Source organism: Vigna unguiculata, chromosome 3, assembly GCF_037176805.1.
Source record: "Vigna unguiculata cultivar grain cowpea cultivar isolate G323 ecotype 2 chromosome 3, ASM3717680v1, whole genome shotgun sequence".
Taxonomy (NCBI): domain Eukaryota; kingdom Viridiplantae; phylum Streptophyta; class Magnoliopsida; order Fabales; family Fabaceae; genus Vigna; species Vigna unguiculata.
In genome coordinates, this window is record NC_140794.1 from 9,122,057 (window position 1) to 9,140,483 (window position 18,427).

The window sequence follows — 18,427 nt, forward strand, 5'->3', positions numbered from 1 at the left end:
CTATCCATATTGTCATTCCTAATAATTAAAATCCATATGAATTGTACATATATATAACCATGATAATAACTACCATATATAAAAGATACAACAAATATTATAAATCATCTTGAACTTTTTCTTTCTATTAATAAGAATTCTAAAATTATTGATGAAAATTAATTTTAACTACTTTTAAGTTATATTTTTATGCTTCTTGTTAGAAGTCCTACGTAGAGTAAAACTAAGAATATTTTATAATATATACGTAAGTACAAATCTTACCTTCAAATCGATTTTGTAAGATTAAATTAAATTTAAAGTTCGATTCTTAATATAATAATCATATGTGAGATGTTTATCCTAACAATGTTGTTATAGGACGACTTATCATCTATTAATGTCTAGTACCCCACTTATTAATGTCTAGTACCCCACTTATGCTCCTTCATGGCTATTTTCTCTCCTATTTATTTCTTTTGTAAACATATAGAATTTCATCAAAAATTCATTCAGTCCAGTTTTGACAACTAAGGCCCTAACAATGTGGTGCCAGCAGGGTTTCAAAGACATTACTAGGATTAAAATAATCCAACCATAGAAAGAACACAACTAAATGAATATAGCTCTTTCAGTACACAAAAAGAGGCCAGAAAGATGAGAAAAGAAAGGGTCATTAATCAGTGAACATTGTGCAGCTGAAGCAAATGACAATTTGAAAAATACAAACAAAATGTTAGACACAGAGAATACAAAAATTTATCATTCTTTTGCAACATAAAAGTCTTGCCCTATTCTTTCCTACGTAGTTAGGCCAGGGAGAATGTTAATTTTAAAAATTACACTATTAAAGGCGGGTATAGGAAACATTATTCCGTATGTTTTCTTCTCTTTGGTTTTCCTTCATGAGAATTGTCTGCGGACATAGAGGAAATGCCAGTGCTGTGACCATGTGAGGCCTCAGACAAGTTGAATTTAGATTTCAATTTAGATTTAGACTCGTGTCCTTTTTTTGAAATACTTGATGGCTCAGAAAATTCAGACAAGGAGCTTTTCTGTCTGCTACCTTTTGATGAAGCTGCACGTCCACCACTTTGCATAGGAAAGTACCGTGATGAAGTTGTCCCTGTGATTCCAGAAGAATTTCGATGCGCATGTCTTACTTTGGTTGAATTGAGGGTCTCAAGTTCTTTAGGATCAGGGTAATGGACGGTTGAAACTCGCATTGAAATCTTTGCTGCAGTAAAGCAAAAGAAATAACTTCTCTCAATACTTGAATTCAAAGGATACAAATTAAAAACCTATAAAAAATTAAAAGTGCTATTAAACACTCGCAAGAACCAGATTCTAGCAAGACAAAGTGACAAGAAAAGTAGTCAAATACAGCAAGGGAAAATCCAATCCAATATAAAAAGGGTGTGGGAAAGGGGGATGGGAACAAAATCGGGAGTGAGATCCACGTTGATTCACAGTTTCTGAAAAACATAGCTGTTGAGAAAGCTGCTGGTCAAGTTCAAAATCGAAAGTAAATCATTCGGCACTGTACTTACAATAGAACTTCCTGTTACATGAACATTGGACTTATATTCACATGCTTTTTGTAAGAAAAACATCAATTGAACAAAACAATCAAACCTCATAGTAGAGGTTTCATGGTTTACAAAAGGATAGAAACCAGACTAGAAATTCATGAAAATTATTAGCAAATTGAGATCGAGAAACGAGCTGGTTGGCCAGTTTAGCAAAAGTGATAAGGGTTGAATCTAGAAGTTTTTCAAAAGTTATTCAATGCAGCTTGTAAAAAATAATGAGAATTTTCATACTGATTTTATTATTTTAGAAGGTTAAACAAACACACCAAAATTTTTTAAAAGTAATTTTTGAAAGAAAAAAATGTGAAGCAAATGAACTCTTACTATCATAACTCGTTATGAAAAAAAAAATGAGGTACTAACTCATGGGCGTTGCACCAAGTACATTCAACACCATTGTAAAAGTTATTCACTCAAACAACTCTTGATGTAAAACCAGGTACTACCTTGTCTAACATTTTCTTATGACTTGAGATTTTACCTCAACTAACAATAAAGCTCTATTGGAAAGCTTGGATAGTTCTCAAATAATTCTTACATTGAAATGACCAAAGAACAGCTATGTTCCCATCTTACAGTTCTTATAACTTGAGATTCTACCTCAAATAATAATAACAATAAAGCTCTTGCTCTGTGTGAGCCAGAATAATTCTCAAAATTCTTGTTGATATCCTTCATATGACATTAAACAAAAAACAAAATCTATGGATGCTTACCAATTTTTGGTTCTGTAGAGGAAACAAAAACTGTTTCATCTGGCTCCTGAGCAAAATAGTTTACAAAATCATATACCTTACCTGCCAACATAACATGAAAATTAAGGCACTTGTAGAAAGCAATCGTATTCATTTCCCCACACACACAAAAAAAAAAAAAAACACCATTTTAGATATGCAAAACTTGAAAGTTGGGAACACAGATTAATGGTGTCACAGCACAGATGATTAATTTTATTTACCTGATGAACCCTCAAAGCTGGCAAGCTTACCACCATTATTAAGTGTGAGAAACAATTTCTGTCCATGTATGTCAGATAAAAAATCCTGGACAAAAACATCATACACACATCAAGCAAGACAACAATGACAATAATTAACACAACACCAAGCAGGACTCTTCCACCATCTAACTCCTAGATGGAAGGAAACACCACCAATACAGACACCAGCTCATTTGAATAAAACGCAACCTTAAAAAAAAACTTGACCAGTCTCCTATGATAAAGTAAGGGGGAAAATGTCAGCAAATGAATAGAGGTAATACACAGAAATGTATTTTTCCACACTCTTGAATGAGATCTAGCACAACAAAAATTAACATGAAACGTGTACAGCAATTTTTAATCTCTAAACAAAATATAACACAATAAAAACTACGTTTAGTAGAGAGGCTTGATAAAAAAAAAAAAAAAAAAAAGAAACCTAATCGTTTGGACACTAAAGTCAATGCACTAATTTATATTTTTAACTTTATTTGACACTACACTTGATTTTTCACTTTTGTAATAACAATGATATCAATGCTTAGTAATTTTTCTTTTTCATTTAGTTGGCATCAGCAGTTAAGATTCAGTTCAAAACAAATAAAGAAACCAAAGGCATAAAGGACAAACTTACATTGGAAGAAGGCAACTTAAGAAACAAAAGTTCAGTTGAGTCAGTCAAGTCAACAAGAGCTTCATTACTGTCTTCCACATATTCTGCAGAAGGCCTGTAACCTTCTGCGCCCTCCAAATCAGCCATTGACAATAGCAGAGCCTAAAATAAACCCTAACCATATTTAAAGGAAACACAGAAGAAAGGAAGATAGAAAATCAAACACCGGAAACAGTAAACACATCTTCAGTTCAAATGCAGATAAACATATTCTGATGCCAAAGTGGGTTGGATTGTGAACACTAGTTGAGTCCATCAATGGAAAATTTAGTTCCACTACTTCCCTAACACATGTAAAATGGTTAGCCCAGTCAATTCAAACCGTCCCAAAAAACAATAAAGTGGAATGGCTAGTAGTCCGAAAATTTATCTCCGGATTAAATAATTTATGCTATAAATGCATGAATGCTCAAAAAATTTAAAAACTAAAATAATGACATAATAATTAACAAAAGGAGGCCAAAAGAACACTGATCATGACATGACCATAAACAGAAATGCAGTGTGGTAGATGAGATGACAGAAGCTAAGATCTCAGTTGCCCACGAGGGTTGCAATAGCTGTGAAACTGCCAGAGAAGAGAAGGTTTCAGAGATGGAGGGTGGGTGGCCGTACTTCAAAGTACAGAGAGGGTGGCTGGGCTTCAAAACAGAGATTGCTCAATGCTGGAAAATTGAATAGCAGTAGAAGGGTGGCAAAAGAGAGTTTTTCGCCAAACCATTATAATGTTTTATTTGATATTAAAAGAAACACGGTGATAATTACTAATAACAAACCCACAATCTTATGAAGTTCGTTTCACCAAAATTAACACCATGTTTACCAGCATCGCCTAGCATTCAAATATAGCTGTCAAGAGCAACTACAATTTACCAATTGTCACCAGATCACACAATGTAAACTGTTTGATAAATAATTGATTTTTAGAAATAACCGCTTTTGTATCTCAAAAACTCTATCAGCAAAACAAGCCATATCTCTAAACTAAGCTGAATCAAAGACACAAATCACTCTGAACCCTAGAGAAGAGAGACAGCATCACTGAATGCAAAAACAATAAAATCCACATAAACACAGTTCAATTTGATTTAATTTGGCGAATCTGATGCAAAATTTTGTAATGAGTAACGTAGTATACGAGTACTTGGCTAAGCAGGTAGTTGTATTTACTTTTCAACAACATTGTCTTGAAAAATTGAACTCAAAATATGCAGCGGAAGGCAAAGGGAGAAAAAACACGTTGCGTGGACGAAATATGAAGAATACAGAGTAGAACGAGTTACCGGAACGGCGCAGTTGCAGGATTCGTCGTCAAACAAAGATGGATGAAGCACCAAACAATGAAAGAAGCTGCTTCCCTGATTTAAGGCACAAATTTAAAATAGATAAAAACATAATTAGGGTGTTTCCCTGCATTTTTTCATATATAAGAAAATCATTCTATAGAATATGATATTAAATCTGAATAAATAAAACCGGTTTTATTTTTAATTTATTTTAAGATTTGTTCAATATACATATAAACTAAAATTAAAATGTATTAAAACAAGTTAAAAGAAAATTTGATAATTTGTTTGATTATATTATGATTTACGATTTAATAACTAAATATTCTTCAATTAATATTAAAACACTTATTTGTATAAAGATATATTTGAATGAGTGTGTTTTTTCAATAATATTTGAAAAAAAAATGTATGGAAAAATTAAAATTAGACTATTTGTATAAGTTAGCCTATCAAAATCTTATTATATATACCTATCTATATTTTTATTGTGAAGAAATTTACTTTCGATTTTTTTACAGTAATTCATAAACAAGGTTCTCTAGCCCTAACCTCACCATCCATATTTGGTATGCAACTTTCTTTATCAAATTTCTTGAAGCTTAGGATTGTGTTGGGAAAATGTAACTAGATGAATGATATGGGGTTACTAAATGTTCTTAAACATATTACAAAGTATCAATTGTTAAACGTAAATAAAAAACAAAAAATTGTAAACATTTTAAGTCAAAAGTAATAATATTCAATTATTTTATTATTAACTAAGAAAATTATATACATTTCAAGTGGAAAATTGTATAATTATATCATTTGTAAAAACTTCGAAAATAATTAAGAAAAAAATAATAATATTCAATTATTTTATTATTAATTAAGAAAATTATATACATTGTATAATTATATTATTTGGAAAGACTTCGAAAATAATTAAGAAAATTGTAGTGATTTTAAAAAAGTAATACTCAATTATTTTATTATTAAAAATCAGTTTATAAATGAAAAAATTATTTAATAAAAATCATTTTAAGATTATTTAAAACTTTCATTTACTATCTTTATATATTTTTTACTTTATATTTTACTTTTTTAAGAGTGGAGTAGTCACAGAACTTCTTTATATATTTTTTACTTTATATTTTATTTTTTGAAGAGTGGTTTATATATTTTTTACTTTATATTCTCTTTTTTTTTAAGAATGGAGTAGTCACAGAACTCCTCGCAGGTGAGGGTATGGGAGTTTGCATTTAAAGTTAAAGGCTCAAGGTAAGGTAAATCTCGGTTCAATTAGATTGCAAATATGTGTTATGATGTATTATGATCGTTTATTAAATTTCTTTATCTGTAAGTAAAACATGTGAAAAATAAAGCTCTAAAAGATAATTGTGAGATAAGAAAATGGTTAATCAAGACTATGATCGTTTATTAAAATTCTCTGTTTATAAGTAAAATAACATGTGAAAAATAAAGCTCTAAAGGATAACTGTGAGATAAGAAAATGGTTAATTAAGACTATGATCGTTTATTAAAATTCTGTCTATAAGTAAAACAACATGTGAAAAATAAAACTCTAAAAGATAACTGTGAGATAGAAAAATTTATAACCAAGACGAGGAAAACTAATATTATTTTTATACAATTTAATTTATATGGTTGAAAGTGAATGGCTAATAGTTAAATCATTATTATGTAATTTACTCTGTTACTTTAATAATTATATATATTCAAAATCTAAACAAATTCCAAAAAAAATAGTGCTAATAGTAGTAATATATCATTTTAATCTAATAATCTAATAATTAAACATATTTTAAAATATTAAATTACTAGGCCTTTTTTTTTAAATTCTGTTGTTTAAACCATATCGGTATGTTTGAAAAAGAGTTTTTCAATCCAACGAATAAAGAATTAAATTGCACTAGGCCTACTCAGATAGTCAAAAACATGATAAACCTCAGATATTTTTATTACATCCCAACATAAAATTCATTATTTGTTAGATTGAAGATTGAAGGATGAACTTATCTACATATAAAGTCAATTTTGTTTAGAAATAAAAAATAACACGTGAAATTTAATAGCAAGTAATAACAACGTATGCAGAGCTAAAACACAATCATTTAGCACAAGATAATGAAAGTACTACATTCATCAAACAGGATAGCAAATTGTCCAAATTCAAGGCAGCTATGACCCGAGTCGGCACAATTTCGGATAGTTCAGGAAATAAAAAAAGAAAAAAGAAAAAAGGGGATAGTTCAGGAACATAAAAAAAAAAAAAAAAAAAGAGCGGCTACACGTCCACATAATTCACCAAATCAACAAGGGACCTTGATAACATAATCAAATTTAAAAGCCACCACGAAGACGCAATACGAGGTGAAGGGTGGACTCTTTCTGAATGTTGTAATCAGCAAGAGTCCTACCATCCTCCAATTGCTTCCCAGCAAAGATCAACCTCTGCTGATCTGGTGGGATTCCTTCCTTGTCCTGGATTTTTGCCTTGACGTTATCAATTGTATCTGAGCTTTCAACCTCCAAAGTTATAGTCTTTCCTGTTAAAGTCTTCACAAAGATCTGCATTCCTCCCCTCAGGCGAAGGACAAGATGAAGAGTGGACTCCTTCTGAATGTTGTAATCAGCCAGAGTACGTCCATCCTCAAGCTGCTTTCCAGCAAAAATCAACCTTTGCTGATCTGGAGGAATGCCCTCCTTGTCCTGTATCTTTGCCTTCACATTGTCAATCGTGTCTGAACTCTCGACCTCCAAAGTAATAGTTTTTCCAGTAAGAGTCTTGACAAAAATCTGCATTCCACCACGGAGTCGCAAGACAAGATGGAGAGTTGACTCTTTCTGAATGTTATAATCTGCCAAGGTTCGGCCATCTTCTAGTTGCTTTCCGGCAAATATGAGCCTCTGCTGGTCTGGTGGGATACCCTCCTTGTCTTGAATCTTGGCCTTCACATTGTCTATGGTGTCAGAGCTTTCCACCTCAAGGGTGATGGTCTTTCCAGTGAGGGTCTTGACAAAGATTTGCATACCACCACGAAGACGCAGCACCAAGTGTAGGGTAGACTCCTTTTGGATGTTGTAATCAGCCAAGGTTCGACCGTCTTCAAGTTGCTTTCCAGCAAAGATGAGCCTCTGTTGGTCTGGTGGAATTCCCTCCTTGTCTTGAATCTTAGCCTTGACATTGTCTATGGTGTCAGAGCTTTCCACCTCGAGGGTGATGGTCTTTCCGGTGAGGGTCTTGACAAAGATTTGCATACCACCACGCAGACGCAGCACCAAGTGTAGGGTAGACTCCTTTTGGATGTTGTAATCGGCCAAGGTTCGGCCATCTTCAAGTTGCTTTCCAGCAAAGATGAGCCTCTGTTGGTCTGGTGGAATACCCTCTTTGTCTTGAATCTTGGCCTTGACGTTGTCAATGGTGTCTGAGCTTTCTACCTCAAGTGTGATTGTCTTTCCAGTGAGGGTCTTCACAAAAATTTGCATACCACCACGGAGACGAAGCACCAAATGCAGGGTAGACTCTTTCTGAATGTTGTAATCGGCAAGGGTTCGGCCATCCTCAAGCTGTTTTCCAGCAAAAATGAGCCTTTGCTGGTCTGGTGGGATACCCTCTTTGTCCTGAATCTTAGCCTTGACATTGTCAATGGTGTCAGAGCTTTCCACTTCAAGAGTGATTGTCTTTCCCGTCAATGTCTTCACAAAGATTTGCATTCCACCACGGAGACGGAGCACAAGGTGGAGAGTGGACTCCTTTTGAATGTTGTAATCAGCAAGGGTTCGACCATCCTCAAGCTGTTTGCCAGCAAAAATGAGACGTTGCTGGTCCGGTGGGATTCCTTCCTTGTCTTGAATCTTAGCTTTTACGTTATCAATGGTATCTGAGCTCTCTACTTCGAGAGTGATGGTCTTACCGGTGAGAGTCTTAACGAAGATTTGCATCTAGACGATACAATAAGATCAAGATAACAAAATAATCAGCCACCAATTTCTTAACCACAACAATTACAATGAGTAAACACGAGAGAGTAAAAAGACAGCACAAAGCAAAAGATCGAAACGTGAAATTAGACACGTCTAACATATATGAAAACTGAAAAAGTAGTTCAAGAAACCCTCTTAAGGAATCAATAAACCCTAGTAAGAAAAAAACACATGGACCGGTCTACAACATACACGAACTAAAACCAGCACAAAAAAGAAGGTAAAGCAATGAAAACACGAGACCCAGATAACTGTATTTCAATCAATAAATCAATCAAATAGATATCCCAAACGGAAGAAAAAACACCTCTGAACAAATCTAAATTACAAGAGACTTCTCAGGATTACACAGTACAGAATACTTATCGCAGATCTAACAAATTAAATATGTAATTTCATAAAATCACCTCACGATCGCTTCAACGAACCAATAATTTGAAACAAATCAAAGTAATAATAAAGAAAAGATTCAAAGAACAAAAAACCAGATCAAAATCAAAGGGCAATCGTTTATAAGAAAGAATAAAAACCCTACAATCCGAAATTTAATCGAAAATAGAAGAGTTGGAAAAGGTACCTTGAAACGGTGAGCTAGGGTTTTCTTCTTCTGCTACAATTCGAACGAGAGTTGTGTTGGGATGGGAATAGGATAATTCAAGCGTGGTGTGGGCTTGGCTTTTTATAACAAAATGAAGCATTCGTTTCGTCACGCAACGGTATCTTGTTCAATCACATTGTGACACGTGGAAGAATTGAGACCGCGAATTGAAGCAACCCGTGTTGACACGGCAACGTTTGGCATGAATCTATTTCGGCAACTAATGAGATTTCCAACAACTTCCAAAATCTGTTGGCTATCACCGCCTCCGATTTTAGAAAAGGTATATTGAATTTAATCTAAAAATAAATTAAAAATCAGTTAATATTTTTTGTCAAACATATCACGATTTGTTTTTATATATCTCATTTTCTCTCAATTACAGTTATCTAAATTGATATTTTATATATTACATCATAAATATTGACTAAATAATTCATTTATTTTCTCTCTGGGTTCACCATTTTGCAAGTTTAGAGATGGATCCCTTGCCTGAGCTCGGCTTTGGAAAAGTTATCTTGCAAGAAAAGAAATTAAATTACTTGTATTCCGTGCTATACTTTTTAAGGTAAATGCTGAATTGAATTAGAAAGGAGAGATTTTTTTTACTCCTTTTTTTTTAATTCATAATAGACATAATTATCAATTTGACATTTTAGATAATTTTCAAAGGCCATCTATTATTTTTTATTGGTATGAACATTTTTTGTTTGACCCCTCTTTTCACTTTTTTTTCCTCTGTTTAAAGAAAAAGGCTCGTAAATATTATTATTATAACTGGATGTAGAGGACTTTGACATCAAGAATAAAATAAAGTAAACAATATCCATTCTAGAAAAACTTTCATACAAAAATTTGTTTCTAAAACAATACATATACCCTTACACTTTTCTTTCCTACGAGAACATCATACTTTGCAAAATAATTATTCAAATAATACAGTTTATTATAGGAATTCAGGATTTAGTTTCTCAATAATTAAGTTCTAAATGATTAATGTAATTTTTCAAAAAAAAAAAATAGGAAAATCTAATTATCAAAATAGATTTTAATTTTGCTTATTTAAAAATGAAAGGTAAAGAATTGTAAAATTAAAAAAAAAGTTATTTGAAAAATAAAATTGTAAAAAAAAAATATATTTCAAGAAATAAAATTTCAGAAATATAAATGTACTGAGGAAATAATATTTAGAAAAATAAATATATTAAAAAAAAATAATTGATAAAACTAATTATTTAAAAAATAATTATCTAAAATATATTATAATTTAAAAAATAATTATTTAGAGAAGTAATTATTCTAAGAAGTAATTGATTGAAAAATACAAATGTGATAATTCAATTTGTTAGATAAATAAATATTTAAAGAGGTGATTATTTAATTTAATGTTGAATTAAAAAATGTAATATTAATAGATATTTATTCATAAATAAAATACAGATTAAGTAAATGTAAAAATAAAATTTTAAATAAAAATAATCTTCTAAGTTAATTTCCAAATTTTGTATTTATATAATTACAAAATTTATTTTTTATTATACACATATTTATTAAAACAATTATAATTATAATAATATTATTATTATTATGGAAAAATAATAAGTTAATTGTACTAGAATGTTGATTTCACACCTAGCTAAAAGATAGGTTAAGAGTTTTGTGCTGCTACTGCAACGATCAATCTACTTATGTCTTATTTTGAATTTTGAGAGAATTTCTTGTATAATTGGTCTGTGTTCTTTTTTGTATTCTTTATTATCAAAGGAGTCTTGTATTTATTGAAAATTGAAATTTTCTTTAGACTTTGATCAGAGGCTCGCTCTAGTATTCTTAGTAGTCTCAACTTCATATAAGGTATTGTCTTTTTTTGAGGTGTGAAACTTTTGTGATAGCCTATGAGTAGGTATTTGAAAAAAATGGTATTTTGACACTTTTGATCGTGCCTATGTGTCACTTATGAACTTGATTTTCCATTTTTGTTTTGCATTGCTCACATGTATGATTGGGGCTAAAGGATTTCGTCTTTGGCAAAGAAAACACTTTTAAAAATGGTGAAAAGTTGGGCATTCCTTCATCTTCTCTAAGGCGTTCCTTCGTCTTCTCCAGCACAGTCCTTCGTTCACTTTTTGCACCCAGGTGGTTTGTGTATCGTCTTTGTCTTCCTTCATAAATGGGTAGGGCATTTGCGCATTTTTGACTGTGGAGCGTTACAGGGTATTAAGTTCCTCACGAAATTGGAAGCATTGCTTGTTGTTTAAGTGCGGGTTTCATCTCCTTCACATTTCTCGTTTGATTTTTTCGTGGATGTGTCATGTGTGCACTGTATCGTGGGTTCATATTTCTCGTCCGATTTTTTGTGCGTGTGTCTTGCCTTCTGTCCCAAAAAAAGTCACAACCCCAACTTAAATTACTTTGTTATTGACAATAATAATTAAATTGAAGTGTTTATGAATCCTAAGTATGAAGTGTTGTTATGTCAAAAAGAAATTCCACTACAGCTACTGTCAAACATATGTGGAGAGTCCGATGCAAATAAGTGAAGAGTTGCGAATGACTTTTTGAATAAGATTTCAAAAACTTAGAAAATTACATAGATCATCTTAGATGTACTTCAAATGGGCCATAGTAATTAGTTTCAAGTGTTCATGAAGCCCGACTAATGAAGTGTCTTCACCATTGTCCAAAAAAAAATTCCACTATAGCTTTCAAATATATGTGGGAAGCCTGATGCAAATAACTGGGAGCTACGAAGGACTTTTTGAACAAGATTTCAAAGATTTGGAAAATTACACATTAGTGAAGGCACTTCATTAGTCGGAACAAAAGTGAAGGCACATCATTACTTGATGTTCATAAACACTTGAAACTAATTATTATGGTCCATTTGAATTACATCTAATATGATTTGTGTAATTTTTCATGTTTTTGAAAACTTGTTCTAAAAAGTCATTCACAGCTCCCCACATATTTGCACTGGACTTCCCACATATGTTTGACAACTACAATGAATTTTTTTTTGGGACAACAATGAAGGCACTTCATTAGTTAGGGTTCATAAACACTTGAAACTAATTAATATAATCCATTTGAAGTACATCTAAGATGGTGTGTGTAATTTTTTAAATTTTTGAAATATTGTTCAAAAAGTCATTTGCAGCTCCCGCTTATTTGCACTAGGCTTCTTACATATGTTTGACAGCAAGTGCAGTAGAATTTTTTTTTGCATAGTAGTGCAGGCACTTCATACTTAAGGTTTATAAACACTTTAATTTAATTATTATTGTCAATAACAAAGTAATTTAAGTTGGTGTTGTGGTATTTTTTGGGATAGAAGGCAAGGCAGACCCATAAAAAATCGAACGAGAAATATGAACCACCGATACAATGCACGCACAACACACCCATGGAAAATCAAATAAAAAATGTGAAGGAGATGAAACCTACACTTAAACAGCATATAATCCTTTTAATTTCGCAAGAAGGAACTCAATGCCCTATAATACCCTATACTAAAAAATGTGCAAATGTCCTACCAATTTACGAAGGAAAAAAAAGACGAAGACAACACAAACCACTAATAAAAGAAGCATCAATAAATGCACAGAGTAAACAAAGGAATGTCCTGAAAAAATAAGGAATACCCAGCTTTTCACCGTTTTTAAACATGTTTTCTTAGCCAAAGACAAAAACCTTTGGCCTCATCACATATGTGAGTATTGCAAAAAAATTGAAAAATCAAATTGATAAATAACACGTAGGTGCGATCAAAAGTGTGTGAAAAATATCATTTTCCATTCTTATATCACTCACCGGCTCACATCTCCCTCGTCATTAGTAATCACCGCCTCACCTTTACCCTACCTTACTTTTTCACCGCCGGCACCGAATGCCCACTCATATATTAACTCCGGAACTGAGGTCCAAGCCTTTCTCATTCCACACACAATCAATATTAAACTATTGATCATGGAAAGATTGAGGCTTATGAATTCGAACAATTTTCTCCAAGCGAATCTTTAATCCAGACAACAAAAAAGAAGAAAACTTAAGGCCATGGATTCAGATACACTCACCCAGCCAACAGAGAATAAAAAACCTCCAAATAATCTTCCAATTGTTCTTCTTGTGTTAATCTTGATAACTCCGTTATTGGATCATCATACACACTATCATCAAATCGGCATGCTACATCTTGTAAAATTTGTTGCGAAGACTTATTCTTGAGTTCAGGTTGGTGTATGTAACGTCGCTGCCAAGAGACTGCTTTTCCAACCATGGACAACAACAACAATTTTTCTCGTTGATCCACCAGAGTAGATTTCAATTCCTTAACCCTCCAGTCATGAAAGTTTGTTCCATCAAAAGATGGAAAATTGAAGGTGTACACGTTCAAGAATTGAAGAAAAAACGTCTGAAGATTCTTGGATATACAATGACGAGACGACCCAAATTCAATACAACTAAAGAAGGTACTAAACCTTCAACTGATTGCTGAAACATTATTAATTTTTGTTGAGTAACATCTTGAGATGCCAACATATCTGACGATGTCTGTTGCGAACATCGGAGGAACTCGACAGTGAACACGTTTCCCCATGGAAATCGTCCAGTAACAGTGCTCCCTTTCTCATGTTAACATGAATATAACAAAGTTATCTTTGACTAGAAAAAACAGAACCTTTTCATTTTCAAAAACTTTCTCAAAAGAAACTGAGTCAAACACGCAGATTCCTTGTCTAGAATTCACTAGCCTGCTACGGTAAGCAAGAGTTGACAGCATAAAATGATTCCCCATTCCAAATACTATTATTTATTATTGAAGGCATTTTGCACCAAAACAAAGTCAGAAAACCATAATCCACCAACAAACAATCAACTAACATTGCCATACTCAGGCCACTTAGCACGAGATGACACTCCCCCCATATATATCTATTTTTTTCTTCAAATAAATGGTATAAGATATTTACAAGAAAACAATAACTTGTGCTAGAGAAGAGATTCTTCCGACAATATAGTCAACAACGAATACTTTGCCTTGATTGAGATTCTACCACCCTCTACACACAACTTTGCCCCAGTGACCACCCAGTACCCTGGTTGATCCTCAGGGCCCCTAACCATTTCCTTTGTGTCCACTAAACTCAGCATTTTTGGAGCTCTTGCTGGCACAGGTGGTCCAGCATGATATATTGCTGAGTTTATTTCAACTTTAGTAGGCTTCTCTGCTGACTGCAATTCCTTGCTAAGCCTAGTACTCATCAATGCTGAGAAGAATCCTGACTTTCTAGACGATGTTGAAGGTCCATCCCATTCTGATCTGCGAATTGTCGCAGATGCTACTGTGGAGAATCCAAGTCTCAAGAAAAGAACTTTCTTCATTCCCATAACCTTAACTTCAAACCACGCTTTTGTCACAATGGCTGTGGACTCGTCCATCCGGGAGCTACTGTACTTCACAGGTGCTGTGTGGACATGGGAAAACATGCTCCATTTCACAGGCTCATAGTACCCTCGGTCATCTGCTTCATCAATGGGATCATAACCATGATCATCTGAAATTTCAAGGGCTCCTGGAACCTCTGAAAGATGCTGCAGATGGATTGCCAGATGGTCATTTTTCTTGCCTTCCAAGTATAAACGGATACCTGTCACAGGCCGGTTTCCAGAATCAACCTGCTTAATCAAAATGCGTTAGTTACTTCTGTTTTTCGCTAATTTACAACTTATTTGGACACATAAGCACAGATCTTTAGATTAATTTATAGAAACAACTTGCTCTTGTTATACTTATGAACAAATTAATTACCTTCATGATGTTAACGTAAAGCTTTGGTCCCATGAGAGTGAACTGAAGTGATGGAGATATGCTCTTCTTATACTTATGGCCGAATCCAAGAGGTAGATCACCATACATTGGTGCCCATTGCCGAGGCAACTGAAATTCTAGAAATTGATGAAGCTCTTCTATTTCAGGTTTATCTGTTCGAAACAGGAAACTGTTAAAACACGTGTACCAGATAAGGCATAAAATTAGGTACTTGCGGTTTATGGAACAAAGACACAAAGCATAGGTTAGTTCTTCTCGTGAGAGAAAACTTTCTTTTGATACACTCCATGCATACATTTGAGTATATGAATGCATCTCAAAATTAGGTAAGCTTGATCTGGTTTTATGTGTATTTATGTCATGAATCCAACAGTCATTTAAATAACCCTGAAACCACTGTTTTGTGTCTTCTTATTCTCATGCCATAGGCCACATCTTCTTCGGATTTACATGATAATGATAGAGTTTTACTTCCATGAGATATCTTGATGAAGAAATTTAGAAATCAAGTGAAATGTTGATTTAAACAAAAGTTTCCTCAAAAGTGGCAAGTAACAACCGAAATTTCTAAGGAAAAACGTCCAAGATAATAACAGGTTGCAAAGAAACCAAAGTTGCTGGTGTCACTCACATCTAAGATACAAATTCACAGCGTGACTTAAAAATCCATTGCCTGGAACAGAATTGAGAAGGGAAGTGATAGGCACCAAAGACATTGATATGACATTAGGACACTTTGATATGGTTGAAAGCCACTTGTTGTAAGATTGACCATTATCAATACCCCCTCTTCGAACAGAAATGCTCACAACATCCTGCAAAGCCATTTATATGACAAGTTCAACTTTGTCAGATACAGATGAAATGATGAAAATTTCAACGTTCTCGTAACACAGAACAGAAATATACTAACATCATTCTTGGAGTGACTTCTCACGACTGGCCTGCCAGCAGTAGGGTTAGGTTTGTTCTTGTGCCCTTGATTACCCTGTAGACATGATTACAGATATATTTAGACAACTTTTAGATTTCCATTTCCATTCACATTTTCCAAGGACAAGCATATTTATTGTTTTCATCTTTACCTTTGATTTTCTTGATTTGTCAACAGGATTGACATTAGAACTTTGATTTGAAACCTCAGAAAACCTCTCGTCAGCTAATTGCTTTAGCAACTTCTGCACTTCAGTCGACGTTAAATCTGAGTTTTTTGTCTGTTTGATATGTACCACATCCTTGCCTCCCATCTGCACCCCAACTATTACATGGGTACCATATTTTTCGATGAACCTGAAGAATCACAAATTATATGTTCATGGCCGTCAAAAAAACAAAGCTCTTTAATATTGAATACTGTTAACGAGAAGAAAATGAAGAACAACAATAATGATAACACTTACTCGGCAAGTGCTGCGGGGTTCCATGAACAAGGCACTTCTTTTTTCACATTTTCAGAAAGGGTTATGTTGGTTCTATCTAATTCGACATTATATAATGTTATGAACCATCCATCGTAGGCAAGGTTTTCAGTAGAAGCTGCGTCTGTAGCCCAGCATTTTTTCATGTTGAACATAGCATTGAATTGGCCACTTGGAATCTTACCGGACAAGGATAACTGTTTGTTGAAATGCTCAGACATCTGCATCGAAGCAAATTAATGGAAATTCAGACTTTCTCGTTTTACAACATCTAGTCATAGGAATGAACCCAAGATTCCACAAACACAAAAGTCAACTTTGCTCTTAGAAGTACAACTGAGTAGAAGTAAAAAAATAGCTTTTCGTTAGGTAAAGAAGTCCATACAAACTTGCTTCTGAGATAATTTGTAAATGCTAAGTCAGCTCTCTTCAACTCCAATTTTAACCAAAATCAAATTTTTAAATCAAAAGACTGATCTAATTCATGTTTGTAAAAGTCCAAACACGGCACCAAAAAATGTTTAGTTCTCAAAAGTCAAAAGAATACCGATGAATCAAGTTTTCGATTAAAAAACAAAATTTCAGTAACCCAATTTCAAAATGCACACATCCATCCACCCCTTATGAAGCAAGAATCCCAAACAATTATCAGTAGCAGCTACTAATGAACATCAAGATTTCGAGTTATTTCATGGTCATTATGCCAGGCAAATGTGTGGCGATATTGCAAGACAGTCAAAATAGTGGCTGTGGACCGTGTCTTTCAAAACCTTGATCAAAATTCAGTTCTGGCAACAGCATAATTAAAAACATGGAAGAGAGCTTCTTCATGAAAAACAAAAACTCAACCAGAGATAGAGAACAACGACCAAATTACAACTGGTCAAACATTAAATACAGTATCATAGTTACTCTTGACACTGCAGAATATATCGATGGATGTTGTCGGTGATGTTATGATGTAAATACCTGATTGAATGGGAGCACATCAGAGTGAAACCTGGTGCGTTCACCCTTGTCACACTTGATGGAGTTGGGAACATCGTCCACAACAACCCCACCGGGAAAAACAAGGTCTCTAGTGTGTGATGAATCAATCTCGATCAATCTAGATTTACAAACGGAGAATCTTATATCTCTGCAAAGATCGTACCCTTGACCAATCACCTTCACTGCTTTCTCTGCGGCCATCTGGGGATCCAAGACCGCAATGCTCACGTTGATCATGCCCATCATTCCTCACCAGGTGTAGAGTGATGATTCAACTGTGTGGTTGTTTGTCTTGCCTCACTCTTTGGTCATGGATCACAATAAGAAGAGTTAAGGAGAAGAAGAACGAGTCTTTTAAGTGATTGTTGACTTGACTACGCTGTTCTTGTTCCTGCAATACGCAACGTTTCAAAGGGTGTTGTTGTTCTACGCGGGGCATTTTTTTTTTTTCTCTTTGGGTGGTTCTGGGAGCGTAAAAGGGACAGGTTGGTTCGTGTTCAAAGATTGGACCATCGAGGAAGGTGACAAGCGAGTGGGAACGAGGAATGAGAGAAAGCATAAAATGGCGGCTCCGTGTCTCTCCGTCCTCCACGTGGCACCTTTTTTCATGGTAAATAACGATGCAAACCACGTTGTGTTTTGTTAAGTGGAACTGGTCGTTGCATATGGGTTTGTTGACTTGACTTGACAACTAAATATGTTTTAACAAATGAAAAAGAATTAATTACACTCATTTGGCAATTCCTAGAAATTCAATCATTTTGTCGTAACCTGAGATAAAGGTGTCTTCGTTTTTTCACTTATTGAATAAATTGTAGTTTTTTTGCACGTTTGTTTACATTTTAAAAAATAAAGTAGAAAGTCGTAAACAAGCTAAAAATTGCCTATTTTTAATAGGTATCTAAGCTGTTTATCGATGAGAAAGTGACAATTGAAGAAAAATGCAAAGATGGTTTTTGACGAAAAACACTTTTTCATAATTGGATCCAAATACAAAATAGTTTCTGCTTTATATATATGATTTTATAAATAAATCACTTTTTTCTAAGACACTTATTTCAGCTTAAACAAAGTCGCACTAAATTAATT

At 33.7% G+C, this 18,427-nt stretch overlaps 3 protein-coding genes across 4 annotated transcripts; all 3 read right to left on the minus strand.

The window, feature by feature from the left end:
- Positions 1 to 637: 637 nt before the first annotated feature.
- LOC114176459 (uncharacterized) lies at positions 638 to 4,663 on the minus strand. Of its 2 annotated transcripts, none has more exons than XM_028061505.2 (5): positions 4,510 to 4,663; positions 3,188 to 3,328; positions 2,530 to 2,614; positions 2,288 to 2,368; positions 638 to 1,216 (listed from the first exon to the last, which is right to left on the minus strand). In XM_028061505.2, the coding sequence occupies exons 2-5, from the start codon at positions 3,311 to 3,313 to the stop codon at positions 849 to 851; spliced, it is 660 nt and encodes a 219-aa protein (XP_027917306.1). In that variant the 5' UTR covers positions 3,314 to 3,328; positions 4,510 to 4,663; the 3' UTR covers positions 638 to 848. The 2 variants fall into 2 exon arrangements, with proteins under 2 accessions (XP_027917306.1, XP_027917304.1); XM_028061503.2 differs by having other exon boundaries at positions 3,188 to 3,340; positions 4,510 to 4,662.
- A 1,965-nt stretch (positions 4,664 to 6,628) lies between these two features.
- Positions 6,629 to 9,254, minus strand: LOC114178802 (polyubiquitin). Its single transcript, XM_028064901.2, has 2 exons — positions 9,080 to 9,254; positions 6,629 to 8,460 (listed from the first exon to the last, which is right to left on the minus strand). Exon 2 carries the CDS (start codon positions 8,458 to 8,460, stop codon positions 6,859 to 6,861), a length of 1,602 nt encoding a protein of 533 aa, XP_027920702.1. The 5' UTR covers positions 9,080 to 9,254; the 3' UTR covers positions 6,629 to 6,858.
- A 4,630-nt stretch (positions 9,255 to 13,884) lies between these two features.
- On the minus strand, positions 13,885 to 17,776 carry NSL1 (MAC/Perforin domain-containing protein). Its single transcript, XM_028064567.2, has 7 exons — positions 17,318 to 17,776; positions 16,331 to 16,569; positions 16,016 to 16,220; positions 15,844 to 15,918; positions 15,562 to 15,745; positions 14,910 to 15,082; positions 13,885 to 14,776 (listed from the first exon to the last, which is right to left on the minus strand). Exons 1-7 carry the CDS (start codon positions 17,582 to 17,584, stop codon positions 14,090 to 14,092), a joined length of 1,830 nt encoding a protein of 609 aa, XP_027920368.2. The 5' UTR covers positions 17,585 to 17,776; the 3' UTR covers positions 13,885 to 14,089.
- Between the last annotated feature and the right edge of the window lie 651 nt (positions 17,777 to 18,427).

Bases quoted from the DNA above. Each gene is read 5' to 3' on its own strand.
- NSL1 (XM_028064567.2), bottom strand. From the start codon at position 17,584: ATGATGGGCATGATCAACGTGAGCATTGCGGTCTTGGATCCCCAGATG. The intron at 16,570-17,317 runs GTATTTACATCA...GCTTCGATGCAG, and splicing joins ATGTGCTCCCATTCAATCAG to ATGTCTGAGCATTTCAACAA. The intron at 15,919-16,015 runs GTAAAGATGAAA...TCATGTCTACAG, and splicing joins ACAAATCAAGAAAATCAAAG to GGTAATCAAGGGCACAAGAA.
- LOC114178802 (XM_028064901.2), bottom strand. From the start codon at position 8,460: ATGCAAATCTTCGTTAAGACTCTCACCGGTAAGACCATCACTCTCGAA.
- LOC114176459 (XM_028061505.2), bottom strand. From the start codon at position 3,313: ATGGCTGATTTGGAGGGCGCAGAAGGTTACAGGCCTTCTGCAGAATAT. The intron at 2,369-2,529 runs GTAAATAAAATT...TTATGTTGGCAG, and splicing joins CAGCTTTGAGGGTTCATCAG to GTAAGGTATATGATTTTGTA. The intron at 1,217-2,287 runs GTAAGCATCCAT...GCTTTACTGCAG, and splicing joins CTCTACAGAACCAAAAATTG to CAAAGATTTCAATGCGAGTT.